At 37.7% G+C, this 20,038-nt stretch overlaps 1 protein-coding gene across 6 annotated transcripts in view; it reads left to right on the top strand.

The window, feature by feature from the left end:
• TBC1D22A (TBC1 domain family member 22A) overlaps positions 1–20,038 on the top strand; it is a 1,763,002-nt gene that overhangs the window by 904,952 nt on the left and 838,012 nt on the right. For all 6 annotated transcript variants that reach the window (XM_069229720.1, XM_069229719.1, XM_069229718.1 and 3 more), the window contains exon 10: positions 1,127–1,202. In XM_069229720.1, the coding sequence (XP_069085821.1) occupies positions 1,127–1,202 (76 nt within the window). The remainder of the gene's footprint in view (positions 1–1,126; positions 1,203–20,038) is intronic.

Here is a 20,038-nt window from a genome sequence, read left to right as displayed (position 1 = left end):
CACTTTTTCCTTCAGATTAAATTCTACGATACTTGCTACAGTGGTTTGACTCTGGCAGTTAGGTTGGCTCAGTGAAATAAAGTATTCATTGCTAAATTCTGTGCGTTATTTAAAGGATACAGGTTTGACAGGGTATGTGTCCGCTCAGGCTGTCATTCAAGGTTCACAACATTGTTATCCTTATTTAGGGAAATAGTAACACGTCATTACAGTCCTTAGGATATAAGTGTGTTTCAGTGCCGTCAGCTTTATCACTGTGGAAGTCAGTGCTTTAAATGGACAATAGAATTGCAGATACTCCCTCTTCGGAGTACCTGCCATTAAATGTATTGAAGGAGCGCAGAGTAGTGTAGGTACTCTCCCTTTCAAATTAAGGAACTGCAGGTACTCAGTACCGGACAGTACCTGCTCATTTAAAGTGCTGGTGGAAGTAATTTGTTATAATTTACATTGCATTAGACAGTTACGGTATTTGTTCTGTCTGTATTCAAAGATTTCGAATCCTCAATAAAAAAACTGCCAAATAGTAAAAAACAAAGAAATCATTGAGGCAATGCTTAATTTCTTATAGTTCTGCGTGATTGTCGCAGAGAAATATGCATATTGATAATATAAAAACATAAACATGTACCCTCCCCCCAGTTCTATTAGGTTATTACATTGAAATTTCCAATGCCTATGAAACTGCTACCAGTGCAACGTTTTCTCTATGTAAGTTTTTAAATTAAAAACAAAATAAAAAATAAAATAAAAATAGATCCCAGATGTACATACGGTTTCTCAACCCAGAGAGCACACTTTTAGTACAAATTAACATCTTAAAAATCACGACTCCACATTATAAAAAAAAGGGTATTCATTCACCCATTAAAGACGAAAATGTGAAATTCATGCTTGTACTTCTTTGCCATCATGGTTAGACTCTAAAATGATTGATCTAACAAACGCCATTGCTGTTGTTGACAGGTCATTCTCAGGGTCGGATGACCCATGCTCGCAGTTGTTCCTAAACCGTTAATTCTATTGGTAAATTAAAGCAATGCCCATTTACTGTAACTTCTTCTCTCATCTACCGCTCTTTTCCGTAAAACAATAACATGTGCAAATTCTTTTCTTTCATTTGTAGGATCACTACACCTTTGCACAACCAGGAATTCAAAGGAAAGTGAAAATGTTGGAGGAACTTGTTAGTAGAATCGATGGTAAGTCCCGAAATTTCATTTAGGCCCTAAATGGCTCTTCTGCAAAAGTGGCAAGTTAAAAGCTCAGCGAGTCGCCTGGCCAATAGCAGTGCGCCCAACCACCATGACAGTCGAGCGCTGCCTTTTGCAGGCGATGTCACCTTTAATCAGGTGGCGGGTGACCAATCAGGTGGTGGCAGCCATGCCTTTCGCGAGATCACTGCTGCTCATCCTTTAAAGGAAAGCCACCCGAGCATGTACCACTTCCATTACTTTTTATTAAGGCTGTATAATCAAAATTCGATGGCAATCTCTTTGCAGCAGAGTAATGGCCGCAAAGTAGAGGCAGCCAGCATCCATCTCGCATTAAGCTCAATGATTGTTGTAACGCTGCCGAGCCACAGACTTTGTTTATGGGCGTCCTTCGGCACTTAGTTATGTGTCTTTGAACATCGGTTTGCTATCAGAAATGGCTGAATAATTTCACTGTAGCACCCAATTAATCACTTACGTTGGATATAACATCTTTTATATTGTAGATAAATTGCAGTGCGCCTAAGGGTAATTTCTGGTTATGGGTCTATGTTTTCGTTTGGCATTTTGAAATATTGTTTACCTTCATTCTTGAAATAATTCGCTGATACGAAATGCTCAGTGTCATACACCTATAGCAGATTGTAATTAAATGAGGTTGCACAGATAATGCTCGCCCCAAGTGTGGTCTTTTGGTAGTTTGTTAAGTTATTGAGCAGAACATTGACAAAGTGCTGATACCTAGAGCTAAGGATGCACTAGTTTGACATTGGTCTGACAGTTATGAAGCTGAATGCGCGTTGCAGTGATTAACAACTACTTTTTTAGTTTAGTTACGGATGTTAGTCCGTACAAAAATGTGTTTTTGCTCACCGACGATTATCACCCCCTTTAGCAATCGTGCAAGGAACTTTACATAGTGAATATAGATAAACCCCCAGGTTGTTCTAAAAGAGTGGAGCATTTCTATAAGGAGCAGAGGGTCCAATAACTTTCGTTTTTCATTCAAACTCCCTAGAAGCGTTTTACTCTTCACTAAGTCAAAAACTGCGGAAACCATTTATCTTGAACAAGGAAGAGTAAAGCTTATTATCTTTCGAAGACGCACAGTATTTTATGCTTCCCATTATAGCATAAAGTTCTGGATGCATTTGTACTAAATGAGGAGAGAGCTTGTTTCAGCTTAGGTCATTTTTCTTGGTTTGGTGTAAATATGATCCTCAGTTTTTGAGAGACTTGAAGAGAAAGCGTAAACATAGAGCATATGTGAACTTTTAATTTTAAGACCCTGTTCACAAACTAAAAATGTATCTGCCTCAGAAACTTGTTCTCCTATTGACCATCTCACGGACTTACTTAATTAACCCAAAAGACTCTGATTGACTGAGAAGGCCTGATATTTTGGCTCGTCTGACCATTATAAGTTTTATATTGCACCTCTCAGTTCCTGAACATTGGTCTTGAGAAAATTATGCTCGGGTCATATGGTAGATGGCACAAACTAAGGGCTAAGGGATGAGGGCACGATTAGAATGAGGGGAAAAAGCTTTCTGCTTTATTCAAAGTAGTGTTAATGAGACCTATGTACACATTCGCCGATTTACATTTTTTTTTAAATGTCATCAGCTCTGCAAAGTGCTAAATTGATGAGGATTTACTTTCCTTGAAGGAAGATAGTATCAGCATCCCTTTGTAGTGATGTTAAATCATGACTGAATCTGTGAAGTCCCATACCAGGCACTGGATGGGCTGCTGCGTGCCTCTGTATTTATCCTGCTGCACTATGATGTCCTTACAATTACCTGATCCCCCGCTTTAACACCTGAGGAACTAAGCTCCTGCTGCCATGACCTGACCTGAACCACAGCTGCCCCAACAAATTCCCCCATCCATCTCATATCCATTTCTTCCCCTGAGGAAAACAGAAAATGTAATTGATCGATTGCTTTTATTAATCTCAGCCTCTGGTAAATACTCTGGGATGCAATCTGGTTCTTAGTTTTTGTGTGAACCATGTCACCTCAGCCAGCAACTAGCCATATGCCAGTCCAGGTCTTCTCTAAATGAGAACATAAGCCACCTCAGATCGTTTTCAGCCAATTTTGGTATCATCATATGGTGCAGCTTGAGTTGTATGGAACAGTGGGCACGAGGCCCGCACCTGAGCATACTAAACACACTTAGCGCATCTCACAGTGAAAAGAACACCTTTTGCATGTGTAGGGAAGTTCTGAAACATGGTCCCTGTGGGTTTCCTTGTGCAGGTTGTCCTGCTTATATGAGAAGCTGTGCAAGAAATTCTCCTGTTGAGACTGGCCGGGTGGGCCTCATACAAAGCTGACAGTACTTGGAAAACTTGATGTAATTTGAGCAAACAGATGTTTCCTAACTACATTGATAACTAAGACCTAGCTTAACTATTTCCTCACCCCAACAAAAAAACCTCTTAGTTACAAAATGAGCATTGTTAATTAGTTTATACAATGCTTGAACCAATATGCCTTTTCTTTTGGTCTTTTGTCACTTAGGGGGTGGGGAAAAAGCTTAACCCACCTCTGTCACTTTTACAACAGTAGAGATCCCCCATGTTTCAGTTCCCAAACTTGTTCATAAAATAATAGCAGTGGCTGTCTGGAAACATGGCAAACTTGCCACGGGCCTAACTGGAACAAGCTCAATACCTAGAGCTGTGGCAAATGTGTTTTCCCCTATAAAAATATTTTTTCAGGTGCAAGGTTTATAAACTGACTGAGAAACCTCTACAAGGTTTGGACAAGTATTTTCAAGTTTTTGCCAAATGTTAGGATACTTTACTTCACAGCTGGCTAAAACACCTATATATGAACTGTGTAAATGTAAGGAAATCAATAAAAGGGGCAAGGATATTGGGAGGAGGGCATGGCAGGTGATTACACTGAACCAGGAGCCATTTGGACATGAAGTGGATGCACTGTGATGTCAGTTTTTAGGGCAATGGATCTAGGCATAGGGCATGACTGACAGCTTACCTCTAGCTTCCTGCACATTACTGAAGAGCATGTTCTCAGACTCAAAAGATAGTTGTACTGGGCATCAGTAAAGCTATACTCTCAGCATGTAGCCTGCTGTGCGTTGCCAAAGTCCACGTTTAGTGAGATGTGATTAAGACATAAACACAAATGAAATGTATTTCTTAAAGTATGTAAAATGTGCTTCAATAACACTTTCTCATAATTCATGGTTTAAATTATTGAACACCATGTTGGTTTATATTATATTTTATATTCAAAAATATCAATTCAAAATGCTTTGCATAGAACTTCACTCCAATGCAAATTAATGATGAGATTTCATTTCAATTTTAATGTAATCCACATCAATATTAAAGATGGGCTATTGCGTTTTAATCTATTTTGCACTTCTTAGGAAGCAAATCAGTATCTGTATTGTGTAAATTCTTAATAGATGCACAAATACAGTTAGAGAATGTAGAGAAAACACTCCCAAAAAAACATATGTTTAAGTCAGTTTCACAGTATATTTCTCTATCCAATGCCTGTGAACGCTCATTTCACACTTGAAACACCATAAACCTAGTGGGCTTACTTTATATAGTTAACTGACGTTTATAAGAGTCTATCATTTCAAGCACAATTCCATGTTTTTCTCTATGCATCAGTCTACTATTTGTGTTGCAGATCTCATAGAAAACACTTAAGATGAATTTTGTAATGAAGCTGATAGTGGGTATGCTATTCAATTTCTTTATCCAAAACGGATCTCTCTGCAGTAGTACACATTCACTTTCCTCCAGCTCTTTCAAACTCAGTCATCTGTTCAAAACTAAGAATCAAATGTATTTAATTATATGTTTCATTTCTATGAAATGCACTGCCACTGATGCCTTATTTGAAAATCAGTGTCCCTAATATCCCATGTTCTGTCCATCAATCTTCACCTTTCTTCACTTTTCCCATATGTTTACCAATGTAAACTATGCAATATGGTCCTTTTGTGTAATGAACACAGAATTCAGTATTACACATGAAAAGAACCCATTGAGGTCAATTTGATGTCCTGCATTAGGGCGAGGTACACGTTTTCCATTATTACATTTCAACAGTTAGAGTACTTCAACTTCAGTATCTGAGATTCGAAATTTATTGAAGATAAACTGATTCTCATAGAAAGGACATACACATACCACATTTGAAAGAGCCAAATCATTGAACTAGTTATCAACATACATTTATTAGAACAAGAACACAGAACCCAAATTAGTGTTTCTATCCAGTTCTATCTACAAAGTAAAATAATAAAAACATATTTTTAAACTTTGGAAAGCAATAAAGATTGTGAATGAATCGGAGTACATCTTCCTGTGGGAATGTATTTTTGCATACAAATAAGTTAGTAATATGAAAGAAATGTTAACATCAATATAACAAAAGCAGTCCATTGTGCAAACATCAATGCTACTAACACAACTGGTATGCATTTTTTACTTGAATTTTTTAAAACTGTTTTGAGAATATGTATATCACTCTGCTACATTACACAAAATCAAACAGTTTCTTTCAAACGTTTTTCAACATTTGATAATACATTCTGCATTTGGTGTATAAAATGATTTTGTGGCAAAATTATGTTGGTAAACAAGGGGAAAAGTGAAAAGTATATGTACAGAACAAGAGAGCACAATAGAACTCAAAACAAGAAGGCAACATAGTCAGTGCATTACATTGAGGTGATGACTTTAATCCAGTCAGACTCTCGGTCTGATAATATACGTTCATGGTTTCATACTCTTTTGAATTTAACAATCAAATCTAAATTCTGGATATTCATTTGATTGAAAAATTGAGCATCTTATTGAGCTATGGGCTCAAACAGTCAAATAGAAGTTCAATACAAGGTGTAGTACAGTGTTGTAGTTCCCAGTATTAACCAATAAAGAAGATTGGGATTTTTGCCACCTCTGATGGATTCAGCCCTAGCTTCCATATATTAAATGAGACATTAAATTTCTCTTGTTATGGTATCATAGTCATATAATGTGTCTGATCATTAATACATCACACTGTTTTTCTGCCATGAAGTGTTTATTTAATCAGAAATAATTCCAGCATTATGAGAAAGCAAATGTTGCATCCGATGCATGTTTCACCATAAAACACCAGCTACAAAAGAGTATTGTTTACTGCTAAAAGCATACCTTTACACAACCTTTCACAATCACTGAAAATACTTTTGTGAAATGAAATTATCTTCTAAGATAATTTGCTAATCAATAGAGTACGAAAAACACACTTTTAACAAACACAGCTTTGCAAAACCAGCCTATTCACACATAAGATTGTAATGCCCTTGACAGTGGACAAGTTGCTAAAAGAATAACCATTTGCAGCACAAGTGAAGACATTGATGATGTCAATAGTGATGTGATATGTGATGTCACCAATGATATAAATACTGATGCAATTCATCATCTGACATGACATCAGGAGCATTGAGTAAGGGCAGTTATAGTTGTATAGTTAAAATTAACATAGTATTAGTTTGCAGCTTTTGGTCTTTGCCCTGCGTAATTCCCTTTCCCCCACATGTGGTATGATATGACTTTAGATCCGTGATTCTTAACCTTTGGGTCCACAAAGCCTACTCAGGGGGTCCACGACATCTAGAAAAGTATTATGATTATTTATGAAGAAGTTAAAAATTGTAAAACATTCTGTAAATGTACAGGTATTTGAAATTGGAGACTAAAAATTAAGTTAGCATACTCAGATTAACTTGTGGGAGCAATGCAAGTGGATCAAGCTGAATATAGCATGGCTAATGAGTGGTTTAATTTGAATTTACAAGAGCTCCAACCTTCCAATTAAACTTCAACTTCTGATTTCTTTATATTTGTGAATTAAATACAATATTACATCATTTATGTATTTGTTTGCTGAATGTTTTTTTCTGTATTTTTGTAAATATTATTTTGTAGTTGAAGTCATTGTAATTGCTTATGCTGCAGTCCCTATCTGCCAGTTGTGACATAGTGGGGGTCCTTGGATTTCAGTAATAAGTGGAAATCCACAGACGTCAAAACGTTATGAAACAGCTCTTTAGACTATGTCCACAAGGCTTTCGGCACAGGATGTGACCTTAGATCACAGGCAATGGCTTAATTCCACTCCTGCTCCTTGGCAATCATCCTTTCTTTAGCCGCCTCACAAAATCCACTGTACCATCTTCCCACCTATGTCCTCCTTCAAGACACTGCCTGCAATTTAGATTTTATAGCCAAATAAGGACTCATAATAATGTCACATTGTAATTAACATAACCAAGAGGATACCAACATACATTTAAATCTACAAAGGTTTTTTCTGTTTGTGCCATGAGCCTGTCCCATGAGGTATTTCTCTCACCCTTAATGCCTCCCCACACACTTTGACCAGCTGTCGTTAATGGGAAACTAAGGATACTTTGCAAACAAACAAGAGTCTCAGAGGATGCCCAAGCAGGTTGACACTTACTCTAGTATGGAATTGCTAATAATTTCATGATCTCAAACTATGTTTTAGCAGCCATTTATAACTCCTTCAGGCATGCTTTTTTTAAACTATTTGGGAGAGGAAAATTTGGACAAAAGGTCTCCCTAGAGATATCCAATAACATAAACCTAAAAAGTGAGCTCATATTAGAATCATCTTGGTAGATTATTACTACTCTACATTGTTTTAAATTAGCTTTTCCTTTCTCCAGATTATAAATGGTGTCACAGATTTCCTCTGCATGTGTGGCAGAAATAAATATAGTATGTTGCTCCGATGTAAAGCTGAAGGGTTGCAGTTCTTCCAGCAGGCTATTAATTTGTTATCTGGAAATATTTCATTATACAACCTGAAAAGACAAAGAATGTAGCCTCCATTCATTGTTTAGCAGACACACATAGGACTGGTCTAACATCTCTCCAATGACACTTTTCAGCTTATCTGTAAACCTTAGATTTCCAGGATAGCAAAGCCCTGCCCCACCTCTGGATTTACCATATTCAGAGTTTGGAAGATTACTAACTTCGCACTGTGAACAACATCTATCATTCAACCTGTATATATACATAGCATTTGCTTCTGTAGGTCCATAAGAAGTCTGAGTCTTCTTTCATAGCCTAATGAGTGAGCTGAAAATTCTTATCTAGCCTCTAATCTAGATTTCTAGTTTAACACTCCTTTCTCTTTTACTTCTGGCTCTACATTTTACTGTCTGTGTGAACATACCAATGAAAAAGCCTTACTTGAATTCCACACTGTACCCACCAATAACAATAAAAGCCTTTGCACTGCAGTCAACCCTGTCTGGGACTTTTACAATCCTCCTGTTTTTATATTTTGCTTTGTTCTTGAATCACTAAGTTTTCAGACATCAATTGGTCGCTCACATTTAACTCCCAGATTGCTTGTGCATTGTTTGCAATATTACCTTCAACTATTTCCATACATTATTCCAATGTTTTAATGCTCCTTGCCAAATCATCTAATCCATTTTCTAGGGAAATATGAGGTGGCCAAGGTTCACACTTAATATTTCAAATCAATTTTGTACCTTTTATTTCTTGCAATACATTTTCTAAAGCACTGATCCCTAATCCTTCCTGGGTAGATTGTACATCTGTACTTTCTTCCTTTGCTGATCTGAAATTAAATGTTGTAGTCTCTAAGTATACCTTTTTTATCTGACTTCACTTCCCACCTCTCCTAATATATCCCTGGCCTGAAACTGATTAGAATTTGGGTAGCAATACAATTTGATAAATAGACTTGCAATGCTGGGGACACCTATGAGCTAATAGAGTGATTGAAGCAGTTTCTGCTGTCAAAATTATCTCCATATTATCTAGCTTGTTTCTAGGCCTCACTCCTAAAAATGGGGAACAGTTATCTACATTTGTTACCATAGAGACAGAAATGATTTTTGTTGGGGCACCCAACAAACCCAGAGATTCTGAGGAAAACACAAATAATAAGAAAACTAACTCTGCAGGATGTATTGTCTCTAATGACAAAGACAGTGGTTTCTAATTTTCTTATCTATTTTGCATATGAGGAGAATCGTCTTTTTAAAAACTGTGATCAGCACTATCATCAGAGACATATACTTTTATCATATCCTCTGTGTGAGGAAATGCTTTTTTATGCATGATCACCCCCACACTTTTGAACTGATGCTGTGCTGGTTTTTAGACTCAGGCCTCAGTGCCAGTGCTCTGAGCCTTTAAACATGTATGTCTAATTAGTTTACCTATAACTGGCATATATTAGCTTACTTATAAGTCCCTAGGCATATGGTACCATGCGTACCTAGGGTCTGTAAGTTAAGTGTCCCTAGTAAACTGCACCACTTATTGTGCCACCATAAGTGTGACAAAGCAAAGCATGACTCCCAGCCTGCCATTGCGGACTGGCAGAGCAATTTTAAATTGCCAGCTCAGAATGCCATATAAACCAATGGCAAGTCCCAAAGCTTCATTTTTTATATTTGTAAGTCTCCCCTAAGGCACATCTGTCAAGCCCTAAAGGCAAACTTTCCTGTCCTGACAGTAAAAACCATGCATTGTCGTGCTTATATGGAAACGCTAGTATCAACATTTTTGAGTATGAAGTTGCCCACCAACTCCCCTGCAATGCTAAATTACAAATGTGACTAATACATTTGATACTTCAAGGGCTCAAGAGGATCATTGAGCTAACCCCAACTTGTTGCTGAAGTCTGTTTTAATGTAACTATTTCACAAAAATCTAATTTAGAAAGATGCCCATTTGTTGCTTAAAGTTTCCTGTACAAAATACTTTATTAGATTATATAATAAAATACACTTACAAAAATAGTACAGAATACCTTACATAATAAAGTACATAGGTTAGAATAATCAGAAATGATCAAGGAAGGGTAGAACAATACTATTGAAGAAAAATGTTAAGAAAATAATAAGAACAATAAGCTACTATATATACAGATCATTATGGGTCAATGTGCCATCAGAAGTGTTGTATCTTGTAATGACTCCATATTATAAAGCAATAGAAAAATTAATGTCTAATGGTTTGCAAAACAATGTGTGTTTATACAATGTATGTGTTGGAGATAATGAGGATGGTCATTATTTACTCATGAATATAATCCAGGCCCACAATATGTGTACTGACACAGTTTAATATCTTTCCAGCAATATGTAATGGATTTGATTGCCAAAGAAATAAAACAGATTTAAAAGGCTTTGATCAGTTCTATATATATCAGAAGTTAAAGCAAATGGTTTATATATGATAATTGAATACGATAACTTCAGAAATGTAAACAATTTTACAAATGTTATCCCACACTTCAGTTCAAAGTGAAAAAATTACAGGGCATTCTTATAATAGGTGTTTCAAAGAACCAGCAAGAACTTGGCAATGCCAACATATTGGGTTGTCCATTAAATGTACTTTAAACAATCTAACAGTAGTCAACTTAAAAGTGTAGAGGATAAACACGTTTGACTGATATAAAGAAACAGGCAGTCAACCAGATATATTACATGAAAGTGTTAAGAGAATAAGTGACAGACAATTTAGTAATCCAGAAAGTGCTAATATGATTTAGGTAGGTTAATGTTAGGCAAGTTCTTGTTTACTTTTGAAGTAACATGAACTCTGTAATTATAAACATTCAGTGTCATTGAGATATCAGAGATTTAATCAATCTGAATAACACTAGGAAAAGCTGTAAGAATAGAATTACACAGTATTTTATATTTGGTAAAATCTGTATGAGGTATCTCAAAGTTTTGTTGTAATTCAGTGAATGATAAAAATACATTATAGTAAGTAAACTCTGATATAGAAAAAATACCAGCATTTATCCATTTTCTCCAATATGTGATATGCGTAATTTGATCATAGGATTAAACCAAAGAGACATTCATGTTGATTTACGGATAGTATCAGGAAATAATGAAAGCATGTTTAGTTGCTTTCATAATAGGAGAAGTTGTAACAAAAGACTTGGTATTGGAAGGAGTTAAACTAATGCTTTTTCAATTTCTATCCATTGGGGACTATAGGATCCCAGCACATTTTGTAACCAGTATGAACCTTGTTGTACAATAACAGCAGTGCGATAATCATAAAAGTAATAATCTTAAACCAGCATTAGCATTATTGTGTTCAGGGTATTTATACCATATTTTAGGGGGGTTTCCATTACAGATAAAATTCAATGTTTTTACCTGTAGTTTTTTGTACCAAGAGATAGGGAAATAGATATGCAACATAGATAATATTTGGGATACAATAATCCTTTTAACTGAGTACAGTTTTCCCTCCACATAAGGTGTAGTGAAGACCAGTTGCTTAGTTTAGTGGCAATTTTGTGTATAAGGGATTCACTTTTAAGGTCATGGGTAGATTTAGCAGATTGATACAGGCAAAGTAAATACACAAATATTTAAACTTATGTGGACACCAAAGAATGCTGTATTGCTTAAGTTGAGTTTAGCTAAAATAACTGAGAGTGATGATTCTGGCTCAGAAATAAATACTAAAACATAATTAGCATATGCTGAATAAGAGTGGTATTGCTAATATGAATACCATTGTTCTGTATGGAATTCCAAATAGAGTTAAGGTGAGGTTTGATAGTAAGAAGGAAAAGTAAGGGAGAGAGAAGATCTATTTGGGGAAAATAAGGTAGAGATATGTCCATTACCTAAATGTTTAGTAGCAGGGGATAGAGGGATTTAATCATGTTAGTAAAAGGTAACCTAAAATGGCATAAAATGGTTAGCTTGAAAAAAAAATTGCCAGTTGACTTTATCAAATGCTTTTGCTGCATCTATTACTATAGATTCCGAAGGTGAATCTGTAGATGAGATAGAGGCAATAGTGGGCCAACTTACTCTAGTATTATGGGCAGAAAATCTGTTTTTTATGAAGTCAACTTGGTCCGCATGAACTAATTTCTCAAGAAGTGTAGATAATTCTGTAGCAAGAGCTTTGGCATACATTTTGCAATCTTGGGCAAGTAGAGATTTGTCTATAATTAGAAATAATGGTAGAATCTTTGTCTTATTTTGGAAAAACTACAATTATGGCATTAAAAAGAATCCAGCAACAGAGCAATTGTTTGCAAAATCTGTAAAAGGAGTGAGGTATTAATTGCATAATAACGAACATATCAAATGCAGTGGGAATGCCATCATGGGAAGGGGATTTGCAGAATTAAAGGAGTTAATGACAGATTGGATTTCAGATAAATAAAGTGGAGTATCTAAAAAGTCTCTATCGTCTTGAGCAAGGGTAGGCATATTGCATGAATATTGGAAGTCTTCAGTTATCTTAGAATCTTCCATCTGTGGGTTACTGTTTAAAGAGGGATAATAGCTTTGTTTAAAGTATAATTTCTTTTTAGTGTTAGAGATTTGTATACCCACACATTTGCTTACTATAAAATTATATTCAGATCTCAATCTTTAAAATTCTTTGTTGCAGTCTAAGTAATCAGAAGAAATAAACAGTCTTTTGTATTTAGAGATATCTTTCTCCAATATAGCAAGTTTGAAATAAAATGATTTATTTTCATGTGCTATCATAGAAATAGCAATGTTTCTAATATAGGCTTTGAATAAGTCCCATCTAATAATGTTAGAATCAGTGTCAAAACTGAGCGTAAAAATTGTGTGATAGCATTCAATAATTTGATTTTATGTTCATCTTGAAGAAGTATGTCAGCATTGATTCTCTAACAAGATTAAGGGAGTGTAAGAGTTTGAATTAACTAGAAAGTAGATAATAACATGGTCAGAGATGCTAAGGATATATATTTGGGGATATTCTATTGATAGATGTAGACTTCTGGAAGTCAGCAGTTAGTCAATTCTGAAGCAAGATGGATCAATATTAGAAAACAATAAAGTATTTTTAGTTGGAAAGCAAAGCCTCCAAATGTTGTGTAATTTAGTAGTTTTGAGAAACTATTTAAATGTATGGAACATTTTGGGAGGTTTTAACTTAGGTACAGAACGCCTGTCTAGTAAGGGATCTGTTATAAGATTGAAATCTCTTCCAACAATTAAAGGAACATTTCCCAGTTTAACAACTTCAGTCCTAAGGCTTTCCCCAAAAAGTGGGTTATCTGCATTAGGACCATACACATTGACAAGATTTAAAATAACTTTTCCAATTTGTATCTTAACTAATTTAGTGTGGGCGTCGGCCACTGGTCGACGCCCACATTACCTCCCTGGTGCGGGTCACGACCAGTGGCTGACACCAGGGAGGGGCTTAAAAACACCTGAGGATTTTTTTAAATGTAAAAGTAGCCCAGGAGACACAGAAGATTTTCCGTGTCACCCTCGCCCCTCTACTCCTTTGTGACGTCAGCGCGCCGTCAACATGTGTGTTGTTTCCCTGGGGGCTGCGATCGGCCCCCTGGAAAACCACACCCACATATAAAAGTGATCTCATCGCCACCAGTTGTCTTGCAGCTGCAGCTTGCATCTTCAAAGCAATGCACATACTTCAACTGACACGTTTCAACTGTAGCTTTTTGGTATGTGACAAGGTGAAGTAATAGTGTGTCTTTTTTTGAGTGTCTTGAAAGAACGTGCTGATTGAGGAAAGAAGCAAAGGTAAGGTGACCTCTACTGTTGCAGGTATCACACACACACACACACACCCACCAGCAATTTTGTGACTGTCTACGTAGGCTAGTGTTTTAGAGCAACAGTTTAGCCAGTAGCAGAGATAGCATCTCTTTGGATGACTGCTGCTCAAGCCCTCACTCAGGTTATAGAGGACAGCTCTGATGCAGGCGCACAGACTGAGACAAGAGATACTGAGACAGCATCTGAGGGATAGGACAAAGGCGCAGACTCTCTGAGTGATTTTTCAGTTGGAAGAGTACCATTCGATAACTCCTCTTCCAGTGATTATGAGGGAGGTGATGAGGACAGTCCTGCTGTCCCTTCGCAAGCACAGTCTGTGCAGCGGGACAATAGAGGGTTATCCCAACCCAGAGAGCAGGTAAGATAAGATGGTATCAGTTACTTGAGTTTCTTCGATCATACAAGTATCTGATTTGTGCCTAGAGAGATATTCACTAATCTTCTTACGTTTGACAGGAAGTCTAAGCCCTTTAACATTGTGAGAGACAACTTGAATCCGACAATCTAAGGACATATTACAAAGGAAAGGGGAAAATGAAATACAGAAGCACAGTAATTAATAGAGGAGTAGCTTATAACACTAAGGGCCTCATTACAAGTTTGGCTGATGGTTTAGGCTGTCCACCGAACTTCCTATGGGAGGTTGCCTCCATAGTGGCTACCTCCCCGCCCGACCCATTAAGAGTGTTCTGCTAGGTCAGCGGGCGGAAACCTGAGTTTCCGCCCACTGGCCTGGCAGGAAACACCTTACTACAGCATTGCCTCCAGACAGAAATCAAAGCATACTACAGATGGTGGACAAACTAAGGAAGAGAAACATTTAGAAGTGGTGGTGCCCAGTGGCCAAGAACCAGATGGAGAGAATCACAAAGAATTTCATATGTCAGCCCAATGTTATAGGTATATAATGAAGGACAAAAAAGAAAATCAAAACAAAGTTTCAGGGAGTAGTTCTGTCTTGCACCTCTATTTGAATATGATGATATTGGTCATGGAAGTTCAGTAAATCTGTTAGAGCATTGAAGGATTTGGATCCATCATCTATCCAGTTTCTCTTAGTTGATGGAACATATTGACTATATTTATATCCCTGTTGTTTGATGAGGTCTAATTGAAGCAAATTGTTTGCGGACAGCAACTGTCTCTTTAGGTAAGTCTTGATGGATGTATATTTTGTTATCTGCTACTTTCAAAGTAGGTATGTCATGAATAGCCTTATGAACCATGACAAGATGATGGAGATGGAGACCCTTAAAAATGATTTGTTGCAGTTTAGCATTACTAGCTTTCAAATGAAATGGAGTCTGGTGTGCCTCGTCAACTTCAAATGTCTTTGAAAAAGTAATTTCGAAGTGTTGGGGTATGAGAGTTTCAATGTAGTATGGCAGTCTTGACCCTCAATGTGTTCTATAAGGTTGGAAATGCAGTGGTAATATTATCTGTTGCAATTTTCTAGATCAAAACGCTGTATGGTTTGTGAAACCAGAGGCATAAGTAGATGAATCTGAAGTTCGTTATCTTTGATTTTGTTCCTATTGTCAGTAACTTTGAGTGACAATGCGGAAATGTCATTGTGAGTATGCTTAATGTCAAGACTTATGGCATCAGTAATAGTATGTATTATCTGAATTTCTTCCAATATGTTGTTAATGTACTAATCAGGTGGTTCAGTTTCCTGAAATTTGTTGACTGGAGGTGAGGAAGTCTGTTTCCATTTGTTGGGAGACATTAATGATTTATTATCATGTCCCATAATATTTCTGTAGATGACAGCTACAGGGCGTGTAACATCTATTGAACGTATCTCGATTTGACCAAAAATAGAAGAATTTGTGGAGAGGAGTAACACCAAATAAAGCAGTGAAGTTGCCTATAAAAGAGATTCAGTTTTGACAGTCATTTGTGCTTCTGTTATATGGTGAATGATAGAAAGGTGCAGGCCTAGAGACAGCTGCACCTTTTCCTGAGTATGTTGCTGAATCCCTGATAGAAACCTTTGGAAATGAAAGGAACATGCAGCTGTTAGGCACCTCTTCCACCAATACAGCCCCGGAAACTCATCACGTTCCTGTAAAAATGCTCACCAGCAGAGCAGTGAGAGGAAAACTTCCCTTAGGTAAGGCCAAAAGCATCAAAATGTCCTTCTCTGCAGTTCAACTCGCCATCAAGGCCACTGTGTTGGAAGAGCTCACTACTCCACTGCCATTTTGTTCCTGAGTGCACCGCTTCTCACTTCCCAAAGTTTCTAGTAGCCGTTTACAGTTGCACACAAGCTGCTGTTGTCGAGACAGCCTTCTGCCTTCCTGGGGAGAGGTGAGAAAGATTCTCAGGAAGAGGAACACAGGACTTGCTGTGGGAAGAGGTGTGGCCTCCTCCTGGCAGTATGGCCAGAGTGAGTGTGAGCCAAAAGGTGAGCTTCAAGGGGGAAGCCACCTCTAAATAGCAATTGGTAATCACATATGGAGGAGGCTGTTCTTTTGTTTTAATAGACAGGCTGGCATCTTGGCCAGAAAGAGAGAAGCTGTTGTCAACTTGGTTTTTCAAAATGAATGTAGCTCCCAGATAGCCACACAACTAGGTTGGGATAGGGAGCCACACATTGATGGAAGCGTTCTGCCATTTTGGGATTGGGCAGAATTGTGTATTCTGGGCTAGCTAGATGCCAACGTTTCACAATAAGTCATCATCAGGTAGAAGGGGAACTGGTAGCTCATTGGCTAGTTAGTCACCATACCTAACAGGCTTGCACTGGTCATAAAAGTGGCACCCAGACCTCAGATCACGTCTGTTCTGGAGAGAGGACTGCAGAAGGGCTGCTCTGCTGTTCCCTGCACCAAGCAAAGACAGGCCATTCAAAAAAAGACTGGATTGCACCTGCTGTAGCTCAGGCTGGCTAAAAAAGGGCAGTGCCCTGCTTATGGAAATGTTGCCCACGAGTTTCAGAAAGATGAGATTGGCTGACTTCCTGTTGCAGCCACAGGACCATAAATGCTGAGAAGCCTGAACCCTTGAGACCCCAGTGCCACAAAGCTGGATCTGTGGTTGGCAGAGCAGGTTATGTAGTGCAGGAGATTTAAGGTTAAGGGTAAAGGCAACATTTTACATTAAGGGCATCTCAGTGTCTTGGCTTTGGAAGGAAAACAAACATTTCTAATCAGCTGTGGTCCCCATGGCTAAATGTAGCCATTTATTCTTGTAGATAATGATATTGTCTCAATCTGGGGAACAGGAATTGCTACAGCTCTTGAAGTGGTTGAGTAAGCTTGTCCCACAGCCCTAGGTAACATATTCCACAAATAAATCTGCAGACCTCAGAAAAAAGGCAGAGACAAATGAATAGCCATAGAATTCCGCATTCCATCATAGGAATTTGACATTGTCAGACATCTTTTGACTGATAGTTTTGTGCAGAGATATCAATACAATGTTAATTTAAACTATACAATTAATATTGAATACCTTTACATCAAATTTTTAAAAAAACAGAAGACGTGAATAGCTGCACATTAAAACCGGTGTCATTCACCCCACTACTAGGAATTCAACTTTAAATGTTGGGACAAAATAGGGCTGAAAATTATTTTGAAATGTTTTGTGGCGATTCACCAAACCCATATATCTAACTCTGTTGGGAAGGGGTGTGTCAGTAGTTTGTTACCTAAACTGAGCAAACCATTAATCCTTCATTGCCACCTATGTTGGGGTGGAAACTGATTCACAAACAGAAGCTGCCTGAAGCACCACGTCTGCTTTTGGAACAATATAATGGACCTCAGAAAAGCAGGCAGTGGTGTAGAGGACCAAAGCCTGACCTCCTTCATTGCTTCCAAACAGGATTCCTTTTGTTTTTTAAAAGTAGGACCGATCTCTGTAGTGCACATGAGTTGATAATTAAACAAAATACTTCCCACACGAACCAAATTGATGATTGGATGTCTGCTGTCCCTTGCAGACCTTGATCCCTGCGTTCCCAAATATTGACCACAGGTCACAAATTGTGACCTGATTAATTATTAAAGATTAACTTTGCATGCCATTTTATGATGCTCTGTGAATGCACAATTTTCAATGCGACCAGTTAACACGTAGGTCATAGTGTAAATTGCATTTACATTCTAAAACCACTCAGTGTGCATATCACTCATCCTTGGTATGCAAATGGAAATAGTTTATCTGGCCATTGACTTTAAAGGACACCTCCAGTTCCCCCTCCCCACCCCATGCCCCAAAATATATGCTTCTTACAATAAGGTTGAGTTAAATTCACAGTGGTAACCATAACTGTTTTAATGTATTTATTATTTAAATGTATCCACAACATTATGCAAGTGTATGTTGTGTTAGAATAATTATCATGGTTTTCCAGTGTTATGCCTGTCTCTGATTACATTTTTTATATTTTAAATATATAGCCCTCTCCTCCCACCAATCAGTCGTTTTCCAATAATCTTGTATCCAACGTTTAGTGACTTTGAGTGAAAGTTGTTAAAACCCCACCACCAAATGCAGGCACTTTTTGTCCTCTCTTGTTTCATAACTGTCTCTGTGTAAGCTATGTTTCAGCTTTTCGAAGGACAGGAATTTTTGTCAGAGGCTTAGCTTGCTCAGTTTGATTGGGGGGTGTGAGCTTCAGATTTCTCAAGAATCACGCTGACACATAGTGTTAAAATACATTATATTACAAGCATGGAGCACGAGGGAGGCTTAAGGTGCAGTGGAAAAGAAGTGGAATACAGATTGGTAGGGTCACTAAGTGAGAGAAAACACATTATTTTGTGAAATAACCAGCATTTCATTTTTTAAGTCTTTTCAAACAGAGAGAGGGAAATTGTGTGCATGTGTTTTTGTCTGTGTGTAAAAAAAAATCCTGGTAAAATCAAACACCTCACTATACCCGACCGAAAGCACTTGTACCCAACTATTTATCAGGAAATACGTTTATTAGGGAGGTGTAACACTCCAAACAACCCCAAACACCCTCCTGAAGCTACACCCCTGATTTTTGTGAAAGATTTACAATGTAAAAGTGTTGATGCGACCCTACCTTTTGTTTTGCTTAGGGTGTCTAATTGTAACTATAAAAACATTAATGGAGAAGTACTGCATAAGTTTTGCTCATCACCCCCATTGTGCCGTTGTGACAAGACCTCTTGAATTTAACCCATATATTTTACTTTTAACTTTTTTTATTAGACTCTTACGAAAATGTGATTAATTCCCATTTGGAAGAATGAAGGTGTTTGTTATTTTGAAGGGGTATGTTCATAATATTATATCTTTCACTGAACATGAGGAATCAACGTGTTATATCCCAAATTTTTGGTGACCCTGGGCATAAGGAAGTGGGTTGTAGGTTAAAAGACGTTGCCTGATCTCTTCTGGTATGAAAATAGGCTAATATTGTCCAGACAAATGCATGTGTAACTACTAATAATGTTTTCCACCAAGGATTTATGAGTGCCACCAAATAGGAAGCTCAAGTTTGCTGTAATGTTACCCAGAATCCTTTGGTGAAAATCACCTCCATTGGTGCTTGCAAAGGTCCTGGGAGATTCATAGGGAATATGGCCATACCTGCCTCAAGCCCACTTTTGCCATGATACCCTCTTTCACCAAATAGAAACAAAGATTTCATTCTAACATCACCCACTCCACCTTCAGCATTTCCCTTGCATCTCTTTTCCACATGTTCTAAATGAAAATGGAAGGTGCCCCGCCACCCACCCTATCACCCTTCATTTTTCCCTTTTCTTCCCTGCTCATAAATTATGAATCTTAGTCCGTTGCCAGCAAGCCCCACCAAACTGTCTCTCTATTTCATTTCCCCATCCAACCTGAACCTGTTCTTTTCCTCGGACTCAGCATTTTACCTCACTCAACCTACCCTGGAGTGCCCTAGTCAACCACGAGTCTCTGCAAATCTATGGCTACCAGGGAAAATAGCAGTTGGTGGCAGTAAAGAGCCACGTGTGTTCCTGTGCCTCCCTTTGCTATGGGGGACCTGAGAGATCCCAGACAGATCCGGGAGAATGTGGGTGAGATAAAAGACCATAAATCACCATTCTGCCACTTTAATTCATCATCATCAAAGCCTCTTTATTCTGTAAAAAACCCCATAAAAGACAGTACAGCATTAAAAACACAT

Source organism: Pleurodeles waltl, chromosome 4_1 (assembly GCF_031143425.1).
Source record: "Pleurodeles waltl isolate 20211129_DDA chromosome 4_1, aPleWal1.hap1.20221129, whole genome shotgun sequence".
NCBI classification, from domain to species: Eukaryota; Metazoa; Chordata; class Amphibia; order Caudata; family Salamandridae; genus Pleurodeles; species Pleurodeles waltl.
The sequence above is the reverse complement of the archived record's forward strand: the minus strand, read 5'-3'. Positions and strand labels throughout refer to the sequence as shown.